Source organism: Malus sylvestris, chromosome 3 (genome assembly GCF_916048215.2).
Source record: "Malus sylvestris chromosome 3, drMalSylv7.2, whole genome shotgun sequence".
Lineage (NCBI taxonomy): Eukaryota > Viridiplantae > Streptophyta > Magnoliopsida > Rosales > Rosaceae > Malus > Malus sylvestris.
Window position 1 is genome coordinate 23,801,519 of NC_062262.1, and position 25,229 is coordinate 23,826,747.

Consider the following 25,229-nt stretch of genomic DNA (forward strand, 5'->3'; position numbering starts at 1 on the left):
CAACAAACGTCACCTGTCGGAGAAAGAAAGTGTTGGGCGTAGTAAAAATTCTAAGCCACTATTCAGTTACCATTTCTTCAGGCGGGAAATGGTGGTGATCGTAGTAACATGAGTTGGTACTATTGTTGGCGTCTTTTTCTTTTAAATGACTTTGGCCTTTGTGATGGCTCAATTAAAATTTGGATGAAGAGTGATGAGAATCAGAATAGGGAAAAGTTTTTTTTTTTTTTTTTTTTGCATATCTAATTAGGCGTATGAAAGACGAGTGGTGGATCACAATTCGAAGAATGAAATCTTATTGATGGTCATTAGAACAATGTATGAGTGCAACTTGTAGTATTTTTATATTATCAAATGATTTTAAAATTTGTGCACGTGCTTTGTAAATTAAGAGTACAGAGTACATGATCATCAAATAATAGGATGATTTGCCTAAAAATAACATTTTTTTAAGACAATACCAAAGGAAATTACATTGCAATGACAAACTATTTCATAGATTAAAATATCGACATTTCTTCCAAAAAAAAAGAAAAAGACTCTTTTATCCTTAATTTTCAGATGTCACTAAATAGAAGCATTAGTGGCTAATGTTGAAATTACAAGGTTTTTGATGTATATCTGCTTTACTACTAGTTGATCTTTGTGAGATTCTAGAAGTAACATATATTGTAGTTTTTGGAAGATTTGCCTAAAAATATATATATATTTTTCAAGAACAGAAAAAGAAATTACATTACAATGACAAACTACTTCATAAATTGGGATAAAATCGTAGTTTTTCTTCACAAAAAACCAAACTCTTTCACCCTAAACTTTCAGGTGTCACTAAACATGGGCATTAGTGCCTTAGTGGCTAATGCTGAAACTACAAGGTTTTGATGTATACCTCATTTGCTACTTGTCAATCTTTCGTAAGCTTCCGAAAGTAGTAACATAGATCATAGTTTTCGGAAGATTTACCTGCCAATAAAAAAACACATTTTTTTCAGAAATAGAAAAAAAAACTACATTGCAATGACAAACTACTTTATAAACCAGGATATTCATAGTTTTTCTCCACACACACCCAAAAAAAAAAAAAAAAATCAAACTCTTTCACCCAATACTTTCAGGTGTCACTAAACATGAGCATTAGTGTCTTAGTGGCTAATGCTGAAATCACAAGATTTTTTACATATACCTCATTTACTACTAGTCAATCTTTGTGAGCTTCTGGAAGTAACATATATTGTAGTTTTTGGAAGATTTGCATTACAATGACAAACTACTTCATAGACCAAGATAAAACCGTAGTTGTTCTCCATAAAAAAAATGAAACTCCTTTACCCCAAACTTTCAGGTGTCACTAAACAGGAGCATTGGTGCCTTAGTGGCAAATGCTGGAATTTACAAGGTTTTTGATGTATATCTCATTTCCTACTAGTCAATTTTTGTGAGCTTCTGGAAGTAACATGTGTCGTAGTTTTTGAAAGGTTTGCCTACAAACATAAAAAAATAACATTTTTCAAGGAATACAAAAAGAAGTCAATGACAAACTACTTAATAAATCGTGATAAATCATATTTTACTCCATACAAAAAAAAAAACCGAACTTTTTTACCCTAACTCTTTCAGGGGTCACTAAATTTTTTTAACCTGAAAATTTGATGTATATATACTTCCTTTACTATTAGTTGATGTTCATGAGCTTCCAGAATCAACATATATGTGTGAAATCCTACATATCATCAGTTGTAGCATTGCTATACCAATAAATACGGAACCTACCAATGAAGTGCACACCTTAAAATCTTTGTACCTCGTGCTTTACACGTGCTTCCAATTGTTTGTCATAACTTTCAAAAAAATCTACATCATTATGGAAGTAACAAATATGTGAAAACCTATATATCATCAGTTGAAACATTGCAATACGAATACATGTGGAAATTCCTGTCAACTCTCGTGCTTTATACACGCTTCCAATTGTTTGTCTTAACTTGAGCGGTTTCTATTTTCCACATTTTGATAAATTTTTTGAATTCTTCTTGACAGTTGGCGGTTATTGATGTTGATGCACAAAACCGGAGAGGTCTTGGAACAACGTAAATCCGACCGTGAATCTGCAAGAAAATAAAGAACACAAGATGTATCGTGGTTCACCCCAATGTTTGGGCTACGTTCACACTGATATTGTATTTCTCTGTTTGTGAGAGGATTGTGAGGGTCAGAGCTTTGTATGTGAGGATTAGCTTCTCTCATTGTGAGGGTGAGGAGGCCCTTTTATAGACTAAGGGCTCCTCCCCTTTTTACATATTTACCCCTTCATTTATTACATAATTACATTTGAGTCCCCCGAGTATTTATACGAGGTCTAAATACGGAGGCCCTAAGTATGGTATAAACAGTAGTCCCCCAAGTCTTCAGTCAAGAGAGTCTTTTGGCTGGAGACTTAAAATTCAGTCCATGTGTGGGCCGAAGTAACTAGATGTCGTCTAGAACTGATACTCGATATGAGGCGGTGCTCAATCTGAAATGATGCTCAACTAGAAGTAGCACATGTTGCGAGACTGCTTGGCTTGTGGCTTATGTTGCCTTGGTTGGCTCGGCTTGTGGCGTTGAAAGTGAGGGAGTCCCTTTTATAGAATAAGGGCTCGTTCCTCGATACATAAATGATGGGTTAGAGTGATGCTCGCAGCGAGGCGGTTGCTCAGTAGGCGGCGATGCTCTCTAATGATGGTGAGGGGGTCTCTTTTATAGAATAAGGGCTCGCTCCTCAATACATGAATAATGGGTGCTTTCTAATGAAAGTGAGGGAGTCCTTTTTATAAAATAAGGGTTCGCTCCTCAATACATAAATAATGGGCTAAGTCCCCCAAGTATTTTTTATGAGGCTCAGTTGCGGAAGCCCAATATATGGTACATAGTGTAGTCCCCCAAGTCTTCAGTCAATAGAGGCTGTTGGTTGAAGACTTCAAATTCAATCCATGTATGGGCCGAAATGGCGGTTGTTCGAAGGCGGTCTTTGTATATCATGCACTGAAGCTTTGTAGGTGAAGCTTTGAAGTCGGAGCTTTGTAAATGAAGCTTTTGAAGTCGAAGCTTTGTAAATGAAGCTTTTGAAGCTAGAGCTCTGTAAATGAAGCTTTCGAAGCTGATTGACATGAGTGATGCTCATGAATGTTTATGTTGATTGACATGAGTGATGCTCATGGATGTTGACATGAGTGATGCTCATGAATGTTGACATGAGTGATGCTCATGAATGTTGACATGAATGATGGTCATGAATGTTTATGTATGATTGATGCTCATGAATGTTTATGTATGATTGACATAAGTGATGCTCATGTATAATTTTGGAGTATTGGACGTACTTTTGATCACCTGGTTGATGATAATAGCGGCAGGCTGCCGAATAATTTTTTGTAGTACTGGACGTACTTTTGATCACCTGGTTGGTGATAATAGCGGCAGGCTGCCGAATAATTTTGGAGTACTGGACGTACTTTTGATCACCTGGTTGGTGATAATAGAGGGCCTGTCTCTTTTGGGCATATGGGCATTCGCCCTCTACATAACATTCCAGCCCATTATTTTGGGCTTGCCCTTTTTTTTTATTTTTTATTACCCTCTGATGGGGTTATACAAATGTCTCTGAAAGATAAGAAAAATAAATTACATCATTCAAAAATAAATCCGACCCTCTGCTCAATGGGTCAAGCCCATAATTCTCTTTTCTGCATGCCATCACCACATGAATTATCTCTGCTTCTTTTTATCTTCTTTTGCTTTCTGCTTTCTGCTTTTGTTTCCCACTCCATTTCTAGACATCCTTTTGCTTTTTCTTTTCTCTTTTTATTCCTTGCTTTTGCTTTTGTTTTCGTGCCTGCTATCCATAGCTTTTCTGTGGGTGGTTGACAAAATAAAGAAAGCACCAACCGCTATTATCGAATTGCTTCAGCTTTCAACTAAAGAAAGCATAATTCTTTCTTTTCTCTCTTCTTCCAATAAACCCAAAGAACTTACGCTACTCTGAACGTGCTTCCACCGCAAAATCTCCACCTTAATCCGATTCCGCCCCAGCCATAGCTCCTGCAACTTTGTCAAGTTCTACAAATTCTCCATCACCCGCAATCGATTCAAACCGAGCTTCAGAATCAGAAGGTCATGGAGGTGCTCAATTTCTTAAATCTTGGTGAGTTCATTTTTTGACACGTACAGCTCCTTGAGGGTACTGGTGACCTTGGACAATCCATGTAACGATGTAATCTCATTGAACGAAACGTCGAAAACCAGAAGCTCCGTGAATATGCTGACATCAGGTATTTTCCCGAGCTTATTATCCCTCAACACCAACTCCTCGAGACCGGAGAGGGCGTCCCAACCGGAGATCGGTTCGACGGCGGCGTCTTCGATGAGGTTCTGACGAAGAGAGAGCTTTTTTAGAGAGGGTCGCAATCCGAGGGTCCAAACCGGTGAGGCGGTTCGCCATCAGGTCTAACTCTATTAGACTCGGCGGTAACTCGACCGAGTCGAGGTCGTGGAGCCGGAAACTGGTGAGATCGGGGACCGTCGAGGACGGATCATCGTCCGCCGTCTGATCATCGTGATCTACGAGATTCTGACCCGGCGGTGGCGCTTCAGTCTCACCCCAGCACATCACTGACCCGTAAGGGGGACGAGCATCTTCCTTCCCTGAGGACGGAGGGAGAGGTCGCGGAAGGGAAGATAGAGCATAGAAGAACGAGAGAGGGTGAGAGAGAGAGAAAGAGCAAGACAGAGATTGGAAAAGCGAGAGAAAGAGAGAGGTCTTTGTCGGTGTGGACGCCCAAGAACAGGAGAGAGATGAGGGACATGAGAGAGATGACTCGGGTCTGTTATATATATATATATATATATATGGTCTGGAAGGAAGGCTTTCGAGCATCTCGCCATGGGAGGTTGACGAGAGAGGGACAGGAGAGAGATGACTCGATGGCTTTGTGTTTGTGGGGGTTTTCTAGAAAAGCCCAAGGAGGGAGGTTCTGGGTTTCTGCAGATTCATGGTGGAGTGTGGTAAGGTCTCACGGTGGTCAGATGGAAAAATGAAAGAGAACCGACATAGCTTTTTGTGTCGATTCCCACAGACGACGCCAAATGTTGATGCACAAAACCGGAGGGGTCTTAAAACAACGTAAATCCGACAGTGAATTTGCAAGAAAGTAAAGAACACAAGATGTATCGTGGTTCACCCCAATGTTTGGGCTACGTCCACACTGATATTGTATTTCTCTGTTTGTGAGAGGATTGTGAGGGTGAGAGCTTTGTATGTGAGGATGAGATTCTCTCATTGTGAGGGTGAGAAGGCCCTTTTATAGACTAAGGGCTCCTCAATTTTTTACATATTTGCCCCTTCATTTATTACATAATTACATTTGAGTCCCCCGAGTATTTATACGAGGTCTAAATACGGATGCTCTAAGTATGGTATAAACAATTGACAACTTGTCACTTTCAAAAACCCTAACCCTAACTTGGCATCGTTGGTATACAAAAAGTGATAGGAAAATTTTATTTAAACTCATCTAACATATTTCTACACCCAACTTACTCTTTGCATCCATTTGATTTTTAACTAAACTATTAATATCTCTCTAAACCCAAATTTAATACCTAATATACCCCCATAAACCCAATTCAATATGTGGATTTATTTTAACTTCTCCCTATCTTACAGGCAGCAAGAAGGATAAAGAGAAGAAAAAGGAGAAGATATGATATGAGATACTTTTGCTTTTGAAGAAGTAACTTTCCACAGGCTTATTCTTGAACTAGGCTGGAGGGTTTTCTGGTTTCCTCTAGAGTATAAGGTCGACTTAAGAATTTGAGGGTCAAAACAAGTCCATCAAATCTAGAGTACGTTCAACCCTGATGATATGGGATACTTTTGCCGTTGATAAAGTAGTGGATGTATTGGCACGTGTTTTGTTACGCTTGTGTCCACATGCTTCCTTGTATCCTTCTCACTTACCCTATATGTTCCTCAGGCAGATGTGGTATCTTCTCTGAAAGCATAAGATGTTGAAGATAAGTACTCGAGAGCCCGGTAAGTAATCAGGCAAGGGGTTCCAGGCAGTCAGTTCCTGACTGGAAGCTTGATTCCAAGTGCTGACTGATTGCTCTCTTTCTCCTTGTCTTGCAGGTAAGAACAAAGGCAAAGGAAAAGACAGGGAAAAAGCATGATATGGGATACTCTTGTTTTTAACCCTGATGATATGAGATACTCTTGCTTTGGTGTGGCTGGTTTGCATAGGTATTATTGGTGGGGGGGAAGAAAGCTGAGTATTTCGAGAGACTCTGCTGAGAGTGCCCTCTCGGATGTGAAGAAAAGTTGAGCATATATAGGAATTGTCCCAACAGCGAGTGGTAACGATGTTCCTTTACCCTTCTCGGTCATAGCAATGTAGTGGGAGCTGCAAGATTCGAGTGTTTTAACTTTGTCAAAGCACTTTGAAAAAGTGGTCTGTGGTATCTGGAAAGCTGATGTTGCGTGTGAAGATTGCAGACAAGCTTTATCCAAGGAAATCTAGCTCTCGAAGTTCAAAGAGCAATGCCTCTTCGGTTTTCGAACAAGCAATTCTGTTGGGGATCTGGCTCTCGAGATTCGAAGAACGGTGCCTCTTTGATTTTTGAGAAAGCAATCCTGTTGGGAGTCTGGCTCTTGAGATTCGGAAAGCGGTGCCTCTTCGATTTTTGAGAAATTAATCTTGTTGGGAGTCTGGCTCTTGAGATTCGGAGAGCGGTGCCTCTTCGATTTTTTAGAAAGTAATCTTGTTGGGAGTCTGGCTCTTGAGATTCAGAGAGCGGTGCCTCTTCAATTTTTGAGAAAGTAATTCTGTTGGGAGTCTGGCTCTCGAGATTCGGAGGGCGGTGCCTCTTTGATTTTGAGCAAGTAATCCTGTTGAGAGTCTGGCTCTTAAGATTCGGAGAGCGGTGCCTCTTCGATTTTTGAGCAAGCAATCTTGTTATGAGTGTTTTCTTGAATGTGAGTAAAGGTTGGGCATTTTTGCCAGTCTGCCTTGCCACGGAGCACGGAGGTTGACACACATAGAGACTTTCCAGTTATCAAGCAGTGGTGCTGTTCCCTTACCCTTGTGGGTAATAGTAGGGTAGCTGGACCTTCAAAATTTATGTGTCTAAACTTTGTTAGAGATCTTTGGCAAAGTTATCTATGGTACCCGAGGAGCTGATGTTGCGTGTGGGGATTGTCGACATATTTTAAGCAGAAAAATCTGCTTCTCGAAATCCGAAGAGTGATGCCTCTTTGATTTTTGAACAAACGGCCCTGCTGCCTTTTCTTTTATAAGGGCACCAATTGTGTGCAAGAAGTACGTTCAGAGAGTTATTGCTTGTAGGAATTTTCCCTTTATTTTTGTACTTCAGAGATTTATTGGACCTCATTTCTCCTTCATCATTTCTAAAAATGTATGGCCCATCCGACCGTCGTTTTGACTTGAACTTTGGTGAAGAGGCAACCATGCCTCCTCAAGACAACATATGGCGCCCATCTTTCTTATCCCCTACTGGTCCTCTTACCGTTAGGGACTCTGTGATGAAGAATGATATGACCGCTGCGGTGGTGGCCAGGAACCTTCTCACTCCCAAAGATAACAGACTACTTTCCAAACGGTCTGATGAGTTGGCTGTTAAGGATTCTCTGGTTCTCAGTGTTTAGTGTGCAGGTTCTGTGTCTAATATGGCACAACGCCTATTTGCTCGAACGCGCCAAGTTGAATCATTGGCGGCTGAAGTGATAAGTCTCAAACAAGAGATTAGAGGGCTCAAGCATGAGAATAAACAGTTGCACAGGCTTGCATATGACTATGCTACAAACATGAAAAGGAAGCTTGACCAGATGCAGGAATTTGATGGTCAGATTTTACTTAATCATCAAAGGTTTGTGGGTTTGTTCCAAAGGCATTTATTACCTTCGTCTTCTAGGGCTGTACCGCGTAATGAAGCTCCAAATGATCAACCTCCGATGCCTCCTCTTTCTGGGGTTATGTCCAGTACTGAGGCTCCGAATGATCACCCTCCGGTGCCTACTTTTTCTGGGGCTCTGCCGACTGCTGAGACTTCTCCTGAGCAACCTTTGTGAAGGCTCCCTCTTGTTTGTTTATTTTGATTCATGTATATGTACATATTTGTAACTTATTGGAGATATCAATAAATAAGTTTTGCTTCATTTTAACGTATTGTGTTAAATACACCAAAGCTTTCTTCACTAAGTTCTTTGAATTTTTTCTTTTATTGAAGCTTGTATGTTGAAGCTTTGTGAGTGAAGCATGTATGTTGAGGTAGTACTCCCTTAATTTCCCGAGTGAGGAAAACTTCTTGGTTGGAGACTTGAAAAATCCAAGTCACTGAGTGGTCGTGAGACTTACGAGTATCAAGGTGCAGTAGCATATGGTAGGAGTCCCCCAAGTCTCCGGTCGAGGGAGTTGACGAAGGAGGTGTCTTGCTAGTAGCCAAGTTTCTAAAGTAACAAAACTTCACCATTTTCCTTTCTAAGTGGTAGCCTAAAACTCCTCCTTCATATATATATATATATATATATATATATTTTGAATTTTCGAATTTTCGAATATATATATATTTAAGCTTTGTAGGTGAAGCTTTGGTGTTGAAGCTTTGTAGGTGAAACTTTGAGGTTGAAGCTTTGTTGGGTAACATGAATTGATTTTGCTTCACACTATCTTGATCAAGAGTGTGTGAAGCTTTTGTGTTGAAGCTTTGTAGGTGAAGCTTTTGTGGATGAAGCTTTTGTGGGTGAAGCTTTTGTGGGTGAAGTTTTTGTAGGTGAAGCTTTTGTGGGTGAAGTTTTTGTAGGTGAAGCTTTTGTGTTGAAGCTTTGTCGGTAAAGCTTTTGTTGGGTACCATGAATTGATTTTGCTTCACACTATCTTGATCAAGATAGTGTGAAGCTTTTGAGAATTTGTAGTTGTCCTCCATTGATGAAGCTTTGTAGAATTTCCCTTTTTTTTTTTTTTTTGAGAAACTAGAAATTTAAAAATGTGGGAGAGACAACATATACAAATTTTGCTTCCACACTGTTGAGCAAGAGATTGTGATGCAAGCCACACCTTCTATTAGTCGAAGGTTTGGATGAACCATATAAATTGAATTTGCTTCGAACAATCTTGATCAAGAGTGTGAAGCTTTCTACGAGTTGTAGTTACCCTTCATTGATGAAGCTTTTGTTGGCACCATAAATTGGTTTTGCTTCACACTGTCTTTATCAAGAGTGTGTTAAGCTTTTGAGAATTGTGGTTGCCCTCCATTGATGAAGCTCTTGTTGGCACCATAAATTGGTTTTGCTTCACACTGTCTTGATTAAGAGTAAGTGAAGCTTTTGAGAATTGTGGTTGAACTCCTTTGATGAAGCTCTTGTTGGCACCATAAATTGGTTTTGCTTCACACTGTCTTAATCAAGAGTGTGTGAAGCTTTTGAGAATTGTGGTTGCCCTCCATTGATGAAGCTTTTGTTGGCACCATAAATTGGTTTTGCATCACACTGTCTTGATCAAGAGTGTGTGAAGCTTTTGAGAATTATGTTTGCCCTCCATTGATGAAGCTCTTGTTGGCACCATAGTCTTGATCAAGAGTGTGTGAAGCTTTTGAGAATTGTGGTTACCCTCCATTGATGAAGCTCTTGTTGGCACCATAAATTGGTTTTGCTTCACACTGTCTTGATCAAGAGTGTCTGAAGTTTTTGAGAATTCTGGTTGCCCTCCATTGATGAAGCTCTTGTTGGCACCATAAATTGGTTTTGCTTCACACTGTCTTGATCAAGAGTGTGTGAAGCTTTTGTACGGGTTGTGGTTGAACTCCTTTGATGAAGCTCTTGTTGGCACCATAACTTGGTTTTGCTTCACACTGTCTTGATCAAGAGTGTGTGAAGCTTTCTACGAGTTGTAGTGTTTGCATTGTTACAGAGGAGAAATGTCTGAAACAGATGCAGCAGGGCAGAATAGCTTGATCTTCGTATGCCATGCACTGAAGTTATTGTTGGCTTATAATAAGACTTTGTTGGTGACTATAACTCTTGTTGGGCATAAGTGCTCCCCTAGTTAAGTTGTCAAGCTTGAGGGTTTTTGATTATTTGTGAATGCTAGGAGTTCACATGTACAAGTTGTACCACTCGTCTTGTGGTAGGTGGAATGAATGGTGAGTTACTTTCATCACTTGGTTGGTGGTACGAATGTGAGTTCCTTCATCACATTTCATCACCTGGTTGGTGGCACAAAGATGAGTTCCTTCTTCACCTGGTTAATAGCATGAATGGCAAGTTGCCAAATGATATTAGAGTACGGGTTGTACATTTCATCACCTGGTTGGTGGCATGAAGGAGAGTACAGGTTGTACAGTTCATCACCTGGTTGGTGGCATGAAGATAAGTTCCTTCTTCACCTTGTTGGTGGCATGAGTGGCAAGTTGTCAAATGATATTAGAGTACGGGTTGTACATTTCATCACCTGGTTGGTGACATGAATGAGAGTACGAGTTGTACATTTCATCACCTAGTTGGTGGCATGAAGATGACTTCATTCTTCACATTTCATCACCTGGTTGGTGAGAATAAGGGCAAGGTGTCGAGGCACATTGTAGCAAGTGTCAAATGACACAAAGTATGTTGAACCCTTTCAAAGCACAGTTGGCTTATGTATGAATGTGTTGGAATGTATGATTGAACGAATATACTGTGAAGCTGTTCGTTTATTTGTATAGTCTTGTTGACATATACTTAGACTTTGTTTCATGTTGGAAGCATTCATGTTGAAGCTTTGAACCCGAGTGTTTCATTGCTAGGAATGTAAGAGGATTAGGACCGAGTTGTTTAAATCACCTCTTTATTGAATTCATGCCAAATAGTCTTCGTTACATTGGATGCCGAATGGCTGCAGCTTAACACTTGTACAATGTGAGTTTACTTGTAATAGTACTTCAAGTGATCAGCGTTCCATGGATGGCCAAGGGTCTTACCATCGGAGCTTCTAAGCTTGTAGGAGCCAGGGCGACTGATGCCAACAACTTCAAACGGTCCATCCCAGTTTGGACTAAGTGTTCCTTCACTCGGGACTCTGTCGCAGAGTAATCTTTTCTTCAATACCCAGTCCCCCACTTTGAAAGAACGAGGTTTGACCCTTGAGTCATAGTAGTTGGAGATGTACTGCTTGTAAGCGACATTCCTCAAGTGAGCTTGGTTTCTGTGTTCCTCGACTAGATCTAAGTTGAGGGTAAGTTGTTTGTCATTTTCGCTTTACACGTAGTTCTGGACTCGGAACGTTGCTTACTCAAGCTCAACTGGGACAACTGCCTCTGTACCAAAAGCAAGTGAGAATGAGGTTTCTCCTATTGACGTTCGATACGAAGTGTGGTATGACCAAAGAACTTGGGGTACAAATTCTAGCCAACAACCTTTAGCCTTGTCCAAGCTGGTTTTCAAAGTTCGCTTGATTATTTTGTTGATGGCTTCAACTTGTCTATTAGACTGGGGATGAGCTGGGGAGGCAAAACATAAGTTGATGTTGAACTTAGAGCAGAACATCCTGAACTTATTGTTGTCGAACTGTCGCCCGTTGTCAGTGACTATTGCATTGGGAATGTCGAATCTGCAAAGGATGTTCTTCCATACGAAGTCTTCTATTTTTGCCTCAATAATGGTTGCCAAGTGTTCTACTTCGGCCCACTTTGTGAAGTACTCAACTGCAATGATTGCATAACGGACCTTGCCCTTCCATGCAGGCATTGGGTCGATCAAATCAAGTCCCCATTAGGCGAAGGGCCAAGGGCTGATCATAGGAGTGAGCGGCGTGGGAGGGGAGTGAGAAATAGTTGCGTAGCGTTGACACTTATCACATGAGCGGGATATTCTGATGGCATCTTGGTGAAGTGTTGGCTAGTAATATCCTTGGCCAAAAACCTTGTATGCTAGGGATTGAGATCCAGCATGATCACCGCAGACTCCTTCATGTATTTCCCGAAGGACAGTTTCCGCCTTTGCGGGCGTAAGACATCTTAGGTATGGTAGGTTAAAACCCCGCTTGTAGAGTTGGTCATTAATGATCAAGTAACGGGTAGCCTTGTATCGAATCTGCTTAGCTTGAACTTTGTCATTTAGAAGGGTGCCATGAGCAAGGAATCTATAAATCGGGGTAATCCAACTATCCCCATGTTGTAAGTTGCACACTTCCGCAGCCATGGTGCTTGGTGCTGCCAACAATTCAACCTGAATTTTTCTCCCAATCTTATCTTCCACCGTTGAGGCGAGGCGAGCCAAAGCATTTGCATGACTGTTTGCCGCTTGAGGAATTTGGGTGATCTGGTAGTGGAAGTGCTTGAGCAACAATTGTGTTTGTGCCAGATATGCTGCCATGGAGCTATCCTTAGTGTCAAAGTTGTTGGTGACCTGGTTAACCACCAATTGGGAGTCACTGAAGATATCAATTAGTTTAACCCCAAGATGTTTGGCCAAACGTAAACCTGCTAGGAGGGCTTCATATTCGGCCTCATTGTTCGACGCCTTGAATTTGAAACGAAGAGCATACCCCATCGCCACTTTGTCAGGGGTCGTAAGGACTAGTCCTGCTCCACAACCCTGTCGGTTGGACGAGCCATCAACATATAGACTCCATGTTGGGGCTGTTGGTTCTATTTTCTGAGCTTCTGAGGGTAATGAAACCACTTCTTTAGGCGTAGAAACAATGTCAACAGGATATGTGAAGTCGGCGATGAAGTCTGCCACTGCTTGGCCTTTCTCAGCTGGCCTTGGTTGGTAGGAGATGTCAAACTCACCCAATGCTATTGCCCATTTGATCATTCGCCCAGAAGTGTCAGAACTTTAGAGTATCTGTCGAAAAGGATGATTGTTAAGCACGATGATGGAGTGTGCTTGGAAGTAAGGGCGAAGTTTTCGAGCAGACATGACCAATGCTAGAGCCAATTTCTCAATGTTGGAGTATCGTGTCTCCGCATCTTGTAAGGCCTAGCAAAGGCCTTGCTAGCGTAGTAGACAGGTCATTCGACATTACCATCATTTCGAATGAGAACAGAACTTACTGCTGAAGCCGAGACCGACATATAGATAATGAGAGTGTCACCAACCTCAGGTTTAGAGAGCAGAGGGGCTTTACTCATGTAGTCTTTGAGGTTCTTGAATGCCTCGGCACATTCATCAGTCTATGTAATGTACTTCTTACTTCCCTTAAGTGCTTTGAAGAAAATAGCACATCTGTCTGTGGCTTTAGAGATGAACCTAGTTAAGGCTGCCACCTTGCCAGTAAGGCTCTGGATGTCTTTTGAAGTTACCGGTTCCTTCATGTCGAGGATTGCTTTGATCTTCTCGGGATTAGCCTCAATGCCTCGTTGGCTTATCATGAAGCCTAAGAATTTACCAGAGCTTACGTCGAAGGCACATTTGTTGGGGTTCAACCTCATTCGATACCTCTTCAGAATGGTGAAAGTTTAAGATAGGTTGGTGATGTGTTGGTCAGCATGTTTACTCTTGACTAGTATATCATCAACGTAAACTTCCATACTCTTCCCAATCTGTTCGGCGAACATTGAATTAACCAGTCTCTGATAAGTCGCTCCTGCATTCTTTAGGCCGAAAGGCATGACTTTATAGCAATATACCCTTGTCAGTAGTGAAGGCTGTGTGTTCTTGGTCCGAAGGGTTCATGAGGATTTGGTTGTATCCTGAGTAAGCATCCATGAAGCTCAAGAGTTCACACCCTGTCGTAGAGTCTATAAGTCTGTCTATGAGAGGAAGAGGAAAGCTATCCTTCTGGCATCCTTTGTTTAAGTCGGTGTAATCGACACACATTCTCCACAAGACCTTTTGGAGCAGGAGACTTTCCTTGGTCGAATTCTTCTTAACAAGGACCACATTTACTACCCACATTGGATAATTGACTTCGCAGACGAAGCCTATGCCTTTGAGTTTTTCAACTTCTGCCTTCATTGCCTCATACCGTTCAGCGTCATAAGGTTTTCGCTTCTGTCTCACTGGCTTGGTCTTAGGGTCAATACTTAAGCGATGACAGATGATATCGGGAGATATGCCTAGCATGTCCTCGTATGACCAGGCGAAGACCTCAGTGGTCTCTTGCAAAAAAGAGATCAATGCTAACCGAATGGGTGGTGACAAGGTGGTGCCAATCTTCACCATGCGATCCGGATAATCTTTTGAGATATAGACCTTCTCCAACTCTTCAGCAGGTTGTGTTTGCTGGGTGAAAGAGTCATCTCGAGGATCGTCGGGTTGACTGTTGCCACCGTGAAGATCCAAGTTGGCTTCGTCTGGGCTGGTCTTTATGACTTGGTCATGTATAGAAAGGGTTTCCTTGGGCACAGGCAGGTGTTGTTGCTTGACCGAAGTGTTGTAACATGATCGTGCACTAAGTTGATCTTTTATGATGTAACCATTGCCATAGGGGATTGGAAATTTCATCAACAACATATGTGTGGATACCATGGCCTTGAGATCATTGATGCCTGTGCGTCCGAAGATGACATTGTATGCTGTTGGGCAATCAACCACCAGGAAGTTAGTGGTAATGGTAGCTGTGTAAGGGCCTGTACCAATGGTGAAATGTAAGTGTATGCTCCCCAAAGGTTGCACGATATCACCGGAGAAGCTTATCAGAGGAGAAATAGAGCAATCGAGCAAGTGTTCAGCTACATTAAGTGCCCTGAAAGCTTCAACAAACATGATATTGACCGAAGCCCCCGTGTCTACCAGGATTCGTCGTACTTCAAAGTTGGCTATGTGAGCTTCCACGATCAGTGGGTTGTTGTGAGGGTAGATGATACTTTTTTCTTCCTCAGGGTAGAAATATATTGAATCCCAGTTAGGCTTTTGATACTTGCCTCCCCTGATGTCTTCCACGTGAAACACTTGGTGGCCAGACCTTAAAGCTCCTTCACTATTTTTCATGGCCATGTTGGAAGATTTAGATATAGGTGTGCCACCACTTATGGAATATATCATATTCACCTGGCGTTGGTTACGGTTACCCCTTGGAGGGTGAAGGAAGAATTGATCAATTTTTCCTTCACGTGCCAAAGCTTTAATATGATCACGAAGGGTGATACACTTCTCGCCGTCATGGCCGTTATGCTCGTGGTAGCAGCAAAACGTGCCCGTGTTCTTCGTGGGCTTGTAATCCGGATGCCTCGACTTTGGCTTCGGTATCAAGTGTGCTATGCTGGGGTAAATGGCCACGCATGTGGCGTTCAAGGGTGTGTATGCCCCATACCTCGGGGTAGGGTCTGTCCTGACACGTGCTTGATCTACTGTGTTGACTGCCGGGGGTCGGGGATTATCGTGGCGATACCCTTGGTTATCGCGGTAGTGTCCCTTACTCATTTTACTAAAATGAGACTGGTGAGGATGGAAATCTTTCCTTTTGCCTTGAGATTGATATGTTTGTTGACTTGGCAAAGTATTAAGTAAGGTAGGGGGAGGCACTGCTGCTGTTTGAAAGGTTGAGGTCTTCTCATTTGGGTGTGTCTGGTTTCCACTTCCCACTTGTTGATAGGGGATGGTTATTGGGGGTTTCTCTTGGTATGTCCTTGCCTCAGCAGAAACATGGTTATAAGCCTGCGCCATCACCTAAGAGTAAGTCTTCCAAGTGTTGGCATTGATCATGTACTTAAAGAAATAGTCATGTAGGCCTGCCGTGAAGGCTTTGAGGGCAGTCTTATCGTCTGCCTTGGCACAACGGGAATACTCATGGTTGAAGCGGCCAGCATACATACGTAATGACTCGTCTGGCTTTTGGTGAATAGTGTATAAGTCATCCGCAGAGTGCAAGCGATCAGTCTAGAAAATGTGTTGAGAAACAAACAGTTTCTTCAATTCCTCAAATGAGTCTACCGTCTCAGGTGGAAGACAGCAATACCAGTTTAGAGCTCCGCCAGAGAGGGTGGAGGGGAAGAGAAGACATATCTCTTCGTCGGTGTGCATCCGGTATGCCATGGTGGCCTCAAAGAGGCTAAGGTGTTCAATCGGGTCCTCCTTTCCAGTATATAGTTGCAAGCCAAGCTTCTGCTTTGTTTTTTCTTGGAAGGGGTGTCGAGGATCCTCCTTGTAAGAAGGCCAGGCCTAGGTTGGTTCCAATCAGGTATCTCAGCTTGTCGTTCGGCCTTCAACTTGTTTACTTCCTTAAGAAGCTGTAAGACAAGAGGGTCCTGAGTGGAGTCATGTACCACTGGAGCTTTCTTTCGTAAATCTCCATCTCCTATTGGAAGTAGGAAGGTTTGATCAAGAGCATGTGATTTTTCCTTAGACTCGCCGTACTGACTTCCAAGGTATGTCTGTCGGAACATCTTTGAGTCCCCTATACCTTCGTGTTTCTCTAAGACTTGTTGCCCTTTCCTCAAATTGGTAGCAGGCCTGGTATATGGGAGGGGACCGAGTCTTTCAGATACCCTTGGGTCATTGATCTTCCAGCTTACATGGATGAGATTGTCTCGACGTTGCTTTATGAAGTCTCGATAGTCGCGAAAAACAGCTTTCGATCCTTTCACTCCTTCTGTAAGGAGGTGTCTTTCTCCACTCCTCCTGCTTCGGGTCGAAGTAGGTGGGTTGAGAGAAGTCTCATGTTGGTCGCCATTTCGATGAGTAGTTCGCTCCTCAACAGGAATACTCGTGTCGAGGGCAAATGACCCTCCGTGTTGGGGGGCATCCAGTTGATGGTTGACTTCCACAGGGGTGATGAGCTCGTGTGTTTTAGTATATCTAGCCTCGTGGAGCATCTCGAAGACTTTCTCATACTGCTCTTGGAGAATCTCATTCTTCATCGCTATCTTGTTGTTCTGAGCCTCCAGCTCATCGACTTTAGCCTGAAGAGCAAACTTCTTTTGTTCCTTCTTTCGTTGCTTCGCACTAGGTGCAAGGGGGTGTCGTTCTGCATGTTGTGGCTTCCTTCGCTCCCCATGTTGGAGAGGGATGCCTGGTCAAAAGAGAGTGTACGAATGGTGGAAACCAGCTTAACAAAGCTGAAGAGAGTGGGAATAAGTGTCGTTCCCACAGACGGCGCCAAATGTTGATGCACAAAATCAGTGGGGACTTTGGTACAACAAAAAGTGTTAAGTTTGTGACCTTCGCTAGATTGCTCCGGTCACTAGTGTGGATAAGTATGCAAATGGATAGAGACAGGGAAGCAAACACAAGATGTACGTGGTTCACCCAGATTGGCTACGTCCATGGAGTAGAGGAGTTCTCATTAATTGTGAAGGGTTTACACAAGTACATAGGTTCAAGCTCTCCTTTAGTGAGTACTAGTGAATGATTTAGTACAAATGACATTTGGAAATATTGTGGGAGAATGATCTCCTTTTATAGAAGAAAGTTTCTAGCTTTGTTCTGACATTGACACGTGTCGTGTTGTGATTGGCTTCCGATGTTGACACGTGTCGCGCTAGGATTGGCTTCTGATGTCGACACGTGCTGTGATTGGCCTCCTGGTTGGAGGGAAACTCTTTTGGGTCCTTCACGGTATAACGTTGACCGGTGCTCGGTAGTTTCAGGATTGGTCAAGTATGGTACAAACAGCTCTCAAGGCTGTTCATATCTCTGATGTTCCAAACCTCGATCAAGTAACAGAAAATGATGCCGCATTGGCTGTACATTCTCTGTGGTTGTCTCAAGGTCTCGGCATTTGCCATCAAATTAATTACTTGGAATTCAAGAAACGAAAAAGCAAGAAGAATTTGACTTATGGAATTGGGGGTTTTTTTTTTTTTTGTGGGTGTGTGTGAATAGGTGTGAAAGATGAGGGTGAAGAAACGAAATGGGGACACAAATGGCTAAAGTTCATGGTGATGGGACACAGAGGCAGCAGGGTGAACTTGTTGTGTGGTTGTGGATTAAGAGTAAGAGAGGCGATACTTGAATTCAAATTTGCCAATGTACACAATTCAAATACATAAATATAGATACAATAGTTATTATAAAACTTAGACCTGTACGTAATTTCCTTTGAACTTTTATGGTAGACGAATCTAGTTATGGTGGAATGTGAAAAATTCTACCCACACATGAATCTAGATATATGTAAAAAAAACATACCCCAAATTTGGACAGAACTTAATTAACACAAAACTTTATTAATGACAGTAAATCATATTAGAGTCAAACTGCATTATAATTAAAGTGTGAAATCGTAAATACTAGTTTAGTACATGAAATTTTAAGAGAATGTACATGTTAAAGACTTGAAGCTTATTTTTGTCTTCCACTCGAGAATCATTCTTGACGGGTCTTGAGCAGTAAATTTCATGCATGATACACAAATTGAGGTCCACGGGTGTTGAGAAATGCTTCGATGTTTTAATCATCTTCAAGATCCATAATATCATTAGTGGCTACATGTCCCATTTGTCCACATGTAAAGTATCCTCTGCTTTCTCGTCTACACTCTCCAAAGTGTATGCTATTGCACTTACGGCACAAAGGTACATTTCCTCTTCCAGAGTCACCTCGCCTCTGTAATCTAGGATCTCCAGTAAATCTACCACCTCGCATCTGACCAATGGTACTAAAACCTCTGCTGGCAGAACTAGGATTAACTCCACTTCTTTTGAAGCTCTAAGTCTTGCGAGGTTCTTGAGACACATGACCTTTACCTTGGTCATCTTTCCTTTGATTCTCATTCTTTTCCTTGTCTCAAATTGTAAACTCTTGTTTCTTACCGTCCATATATGTCGGAGGAATAAACCTTTTCTTAAACAACTCTTTAAACAATTCTCATTCAGCTGTTTCCTCCGGTGACATCGTATAAGACTCCTATCTCCACCAGGATGCAATTTCAATACTCAGAAACTAGGTAGTCATCTCGACCTACCTTTCAAAAGAAAGATTTCCTTAACTTGCAGAATCTGAAACGCCTTTTCCAAATGATTAAGCCATCGATCTGCTCCTTTCGGTCTTTCATTTCTATAAAGTGATTCAGATTCAACTTATAACCATTCTCAAAATGAGTCCTTTGGGAAGGACGGATAACTGACTGAATCACATTAGTAGTAGTTTCCCATAACTAAGTTAAATCGGGGAAACTAAGCTCATCTGAACAAAGTGGCTATCTACGAGGCGGTAAAGTTCTGACAGAAGACACTACGGAATTCTCAAGATGTCCAGGACTGCAACCTAGGCTCTGATACCAACTGACACACCTCATCCCGAAGGAGGACATGCTGACCGTCACGTGAGAGTGACGTAACCATTTACACAGTTCGGAAGCTTTAAAGATACAATTACTAAGATGTAACACCCGAGGGTGAGTCCTACTTTTGTGAATTCTATCAGAACACCGTTGGATTCCTCGTGGCCACCAAAGCTCTGCTATCTTGAACCTGGAGGGGCGCAAAACAAAGTTGAGTGGGTCAGTAAAACAAAGTTTTTCGAAAATCATCTCATTATCAAAACGCTAACCCCTCGCTGTAAAACCCGTATACTTTCCTAGAAATATGTAATACGTATACTTGTCTCAAAACCATACTCAGAAGTAGTGATATGTGAATTATATGCCATACCAAAATATATATCTCATCAAATCATATAAGTAAATCATGCAAAATAATATGTCAACCGGATCCACTTATAGTGGCCTATACGGCTGAATCTATAGCTCATAATCAATCTCATCAATCTTATCTAGCCGGAGTCATCGCAAGTGACCTTTACGGCACTACACTGCACACGAGTCGGAACCCCTGAAAAGGTCTGTACGACTGGGTGAATATAGTTATGCTCACGCTATCCTCCCCTGATAGCTATGCGATAAATCGCTAGTCACCTACGAATCGGAACCACCTCTAGTGGTCTATACGACAAGACTGGGCACCTAAATTGGATCCAATTGTGAGCATATGGTGCGGGGGTGACTATATATATATACAGGCCTGAATCATCTCTACTAAATCATAATCACCCTAGTGCAGGTTTATGAGCTTTCAATCATATCAACTCAACAATTACATAATTTAATTTATGAACTTACCTGACACTTACCTATGCGTCCGCAACACCAATCATGCATGTATGCAATTACTAATGCATAAATAATTAGGCATATATTTTGCATGGCATTTCATATTGCATTTCGTATCACATTTCACTTAAATTGATTTCCTGAGAAAAAAATCTCATTTATATAGGTATATATGGAAAACAAAACTGCCCACTCACCTGGAGTTCGCCCTACAACTCCCTAGCACAACCCATCAAGGCTTCATGACGATCGGTGCCTAGAACAATCGTCAAATCAAACCTCATAATCATATCGATAGAAAATATAACTTATATAAAACACGTCACTACGTAGTTCGATCCGGAAGATCTGCAACTCAGATTTCCAATCCATAACTTCCAAAGGTCCACAATATACTACTAGAACAACATCCTAAAATTTCCTTACCATCCAACAGTCGGATCTTCGTCAATTGTCAAAACCAAGTGACGGTTAACATTCTATTTTATGAACTTACAACTCCAATTCCGGAAGATCCGTAAATCGGATTCCCAATCCGTAAGTTCCTATAATTCTCGAATATTACGTACTACTACGTATCAAAGTTTGGTGACGATCCGACGGTTGGATCGTCGATTCACCTTTTTGGCCTAATCATGAATCGTAACGAACTTAGGTTCAATTACTCAATTTACGTCAATCAATTATCAAAACTGAACCTAGAACATTAAACACATGCTAAGAATGACATTGGCGGGCCACTGGCCACGCGCCGCATGAGCCGCCGTGGGTGGCGATCGGCCGCCCCGGCTCGGCGGAAAATCCAACTATCTCCAAAAATTACCAAAATTTACAGAAATGAAGATCTCAATGAGTAGAGTAAACTTTATACCTGAGGCCAAGGCTAATTTGGCCTGGAAATGCTCCAATTTCATAAAACCCGTGAAGAACCCTAGAAATGGGTGTTTTCAATTCGACCTCCAAAACCACTCCAATGCTCCAATTAATGCTTGGGCTTTGTTTCAGGTCCTAAGGGGATGATAATGGTTTTAGTAATTGAAAGAAAATGTTTCAAGATTTGAAGAATTTGTACACTAAGCCACCGCACACACCGTACGGTTTCATCCAATTTCAAGGCCAAATTCTTTGATTTTTGGGGTGTAATAGGAAGAGGGAAGATCGTAGAGGGTTTTCCAAGTGATGGTTTGAAGTAACTCACCGGAAAAATGAAGAAATTTCGACGAAAAGGGGTGGAAAACCCACCGGGTCGCGCGGGTCATGGGTTGAAAACCCATTTCTGTTCTTCTTCCTCCGCTTCTCGCCCTCTCCTTTCCTCCTTTGCCCTTCTCTGATTGGCCATAAACTTTTCTCTCTTCTCCCCATTAGCCCAGCTCTCTCCCTTTCTCTCCCGGAGCTCCTGCTCTCTTCCTCTGGTTGGGCAGTTTTGCCCAATCTTTTCTTCTTTTTCACCAGTCACGCACACACACATACACACACAAAACCTTCCTTTTTATTTTTTTACTTTCTTTCCCTTACATCCGAGCCATCCATTTCAGATTTCCTTTAATCTGGGCCATCCAAATGACATACCAAATTTTTATAATAAAATTCATAAAATGCCCAAACTTCAAACTTTAAAACCTTTTTCGTTATAACTCCAAATCACGAACCGTCTGCACCCACGCTTCCGTAGCGATGAGTACTACGAGGATATGACAAGAAAACAAATCTTAGATGGCACGACACAACGATTAACCTCGAATAATGCGCGTGCCTCAAAGGGCATTTTTTTTGTAAAATCCTTTATTAAAACTTTAAAAACTCTTAAAATCAGGGACGGGCTGTCACAGCAACCGTCAAACGTTGTCGGAAAGAATTTATGGGAAATTGATCCAAATGCAGAAATTATAAACCGTCTATAAAACATGCCAAATTCTCTGTGTCGTATTCATAAATATGGGACATTCAAAGCAAAAAGAAAAAAAATTGACATATTCAGTAACGAGATTAACAAATATACAGAATCTTAAATATTTTTACCTGATACGATTTTTGACATTAAACGGTGAATTAGTAAATAAATTTACTGAATATATCAAACTAAATGTTTTAATTTTTTTATACTGAGTACAAAATGGAAAATAAAAAGAACAGTGTAGATTCATGACCATCAAATATCAAGGTCATATGCCCAAAACATTTTACATTTTTCCGGGAATACAAAAACAAATTACATTGGGATGATAAACTTCATTATAACAGGGATAAATTAGTAAGGGTAATGCTAGGAAAGTTAAATTTATGAACTAAATAATATGTCATCAATATGAATGAGCACGTTTATCAACACTTAAGTAATAATCCAATTATCAATTTACATATCATTTAGTTTACAAAATTTTGCCTATAAATTTAATCTTTCTAGTATTACCCAATTTGCTACTTTACAAAAATATAACTCTAAAATCTAAATTTTTAAATGTCGTTAAACATAAGCATATGGACCTGGCTTCTCTGACCTCCCAGTTCCCATACACTCCTATCCCTTCCTATTTTGTGTGGTCACGGTTAAACCACATCAACATTTTATATTGATTTGTTTTATAGGGATAATAAGACAAAAAGTAATAGTAATATAAAATGTTGACATAACTTAACTGTGACCGCACAAATATAAGAGAATATGAGTGTATGGGAACTGGAAGGGCAGAGAAACCAGGTCCTAAGCATATGTGCCTTGGTGGCTAATGTGAATTTCTCGTTCACAACGGCGGTTCGCCACATGTATTCCACCCCTGCAGGCTACTAGCTATAAATTCACTAGACTAGACCTCTGCCCTCTCAACGGACACAAATAAAAAAACATAAAACAAATTACAGAGAGAGGGGTAGGGTTGGGAGAGAGAGAGAGATACAAAGGGAGTGACAGAATGGAACGTATGGGTGGTGGTCTTCCTCGCAGGCATGCAAATTCACCAAACCCTGGTAAAAATCTCTCTACTTGGATTTTCTCTTTTATTTATTTATTTGTTTATTAATGTTTTTCTTCTTGATGATTTTATATATACACCTATCTATATGTGTATATAAATACAAGAGTGGTTTTCAGAAAATTTTAAATTAATTTTAAATTATTTATGAATTTTTATTCAATGCATGTCCATTTCTCTTCAGACTTTAGAGAAGGAAATTTATTTTCTTCCTTTATCCTTTTTTTTCCCAAAAATATATTGTTCGAAGGCGGATCTCAAGGATTTTGCATATGATTCTGCATCTGGCGGTGTTTTGCATGTGATTTTGTGTTTATCTCAGCTCCTTATGTGCTGATATCACATATATATACCTCTGATCTCTTTAGAGTTTGCATTGTTTTGACAAGATTTTGAGCCAGAATTATTCCGGACGATTTTTCTCGCTCGATAATATTAGGATTTTGGGCCATCTTTTTAACATTATTTTGCTCTATCTAGCTAGTTTTCTTGTTTTTTGGTTATAGGTTAAGCTAGCTAGTTTCAGTGTAACGCTTGCTAAAAAATATGGTTAGTTTTATGTAGCCTCTTATGGATATAAGGTTCAAATTAGGCTATTTTGTGATCTGTAATTTCTAAGTCACATATATCTCTACTGGCCTTAAATGTATATGCATGATTTTAATTCGTTTCTAATTAATATGAAAAAAGTTCCATGGTCTGCCTTTAGTATTCATCTTTACAAACCCTTAGCAGGTTCTTCCTTGAGGAATTGATAGGGTTTTGAGCTGGGAAACGAGTTTGGAATAGTGGTAATGGGGATTAAGTAGGACACAGAACGGTTTGGGCACATTGAAAAATCTTTTTAGAATGGACGCCGTTTCGAGTGTGGACCCAATTTTCCGGTTCTTAAAAGGAGTCGTTTCATAGACACGGTGGCACGTGGACATGCAGCGCGTGAGGTGTCAGTTTATAGTTTTGGGCTTAGGTGGACTAGCAAACAGACAAAAACAGAGTGACAAGGAGGAATCTTTTCTCTTGATAAGACTTGGACCCTTTTCCCTGTTATCTTGACCGCAGACCGTCGCTGGATGACATAACCACGGGCATGTGAGCTCGTGAACTGTTACGTGACCCTGAATAATATAACCATATATAAACCATGCCTTCCATACCCCATTAATTTTCAATTAATATTAGTCATATGTGCGCATATCTGTACAGTGATTAATTGGTTGACTTACATTCATTGTTATTTTCCCGCCTTGCACACAGCAAAATCCAACAACTCTGGCGACGGCAATGCCGTCGGAAACACCAGCAACCCTGCCAATGCCACCGGCAGTACTGGAAACAACACTGCACAGAGTACCCATCGGCGAGTTGTTCGTGTGCAGGATCAATACATGCCGACAGCCAACGTGGTACGCATAATGCGTCGCGTGCTCCCTCCGCATGCAAAAATAACAGAAGCCGCAAAGGAGACCGTGCAGGAATGTGTGTCTGAGTACATCGCCTTCATAACTGCTGAAGCCAACCAGCGTAGCCAGCGCGAGCAGCGCAAGACCGTCTCTGCCGAGGACATCATCTGGGCCATGAGCAAGCTTGGCTTCGAGAACTACGCCGACCCCCTCAACGTTTTCCTCCATCGCTACCGGGAGTCTGAGAATTCAGACCGCTCTCAGTTTATGATCAGGGAGCATCCGCTAATGGACTATGGCCCTGCTGTGCCTTCTGGACCTGCTGGACCCCAGGTTGCGATGATGCCTCCCCCACTGCTACCGCCTTTTGTGCAGGAGTTTCCTCTAGGTTTCGACCAGCATGGCCCTCCGATGCTTGACCCTTCGATGATTGAGATGTTTTTGGATGGTGGTTCCTCCACTGGTGCTGGTGAAGGCGGGTCATCGTCGTCTTTTGGGGCTGAGGACCAGAACTGGCTGGGGGGATTTGATCCGTCGGCTCAGTCTAAGTGATCAGCCCATGTAGAGAAAGGTCTTTGGTTAATTATCAGAAACAATAAATAAGTAATAGAAAACTAGATTTTAATCCCTAAATAAAATGAAATTTAGAAAAATGTCTTATACAAGATTAAAAATTGATTTTAGTCCCTAGACTCTATTTAATGCCAACATATGTATTCAATGTCTCTTTTTTTATTTATAATTTTATGAGTTTAAATTTTATGAAAATATTGTAAATTTTAATTCTCATTATGGTAAGCATCTTATATAAGAAAATATTTTCGTAGAGATTTTTCGGT

The 25,229-nt window shown here is 41.3% G+C and overlaps 1 protein-coding gene and 1 pseudogene across 1 annotated transcript; one reads left to right on the plus strand and one right to left on the minus strand.

The window, feature by feature from the left end:
- Positions 1–897: 897 nt before the first annotated feature.
- Positions 898–4,645, minus strand: LOC126617083 (protein phosphatase 1 regulatory inhibitor subunit PPP1R7 homolog; annotated as a pseudogene).
- Positions 4,646–22,923: 18,278 nt separating this feature from the next.
- Positions 22,924–24,997, plus strand: LOC126614699 (transcriptional activator HAP3-like). Its single transcript, XM_050282356.1, has 2 exons — positions 22,924–22,985; positions 24,245–24,997. Exons 1-2 carry the CDS (start codon positions 22,931–22,933, stop codon positions 24,940–24,942), a joined length of 753 nt encoding a protein of 250 aa, XP_050138313.1. The 5' UTR covers positions 22,924–22,930; the 3' UTR covers positions 24,943–24,997.
- The last annotated feature ends 232 nt before the right edge of the window (positions 24,998–25,229 follow it).

What these genes read in the sequence shown, in the direction of transcription:
- LOC126614699 (XM_050282356.1), top strand. Translation starts at nt 22,931, where the DNA reads ATGGAACGTATGGGTGGTGGTCTTCCTCGCAGGCATGCAAATTCACCA. An exon ending in TGCAAATTCACCAAACCCTG is followed by an intron (nt 22,986 to 24,244) that starts GTAAAAATCTCT and finishes CCTTGCACACAG; the next exon opens with CAAAATCCAACAACTCTGGC.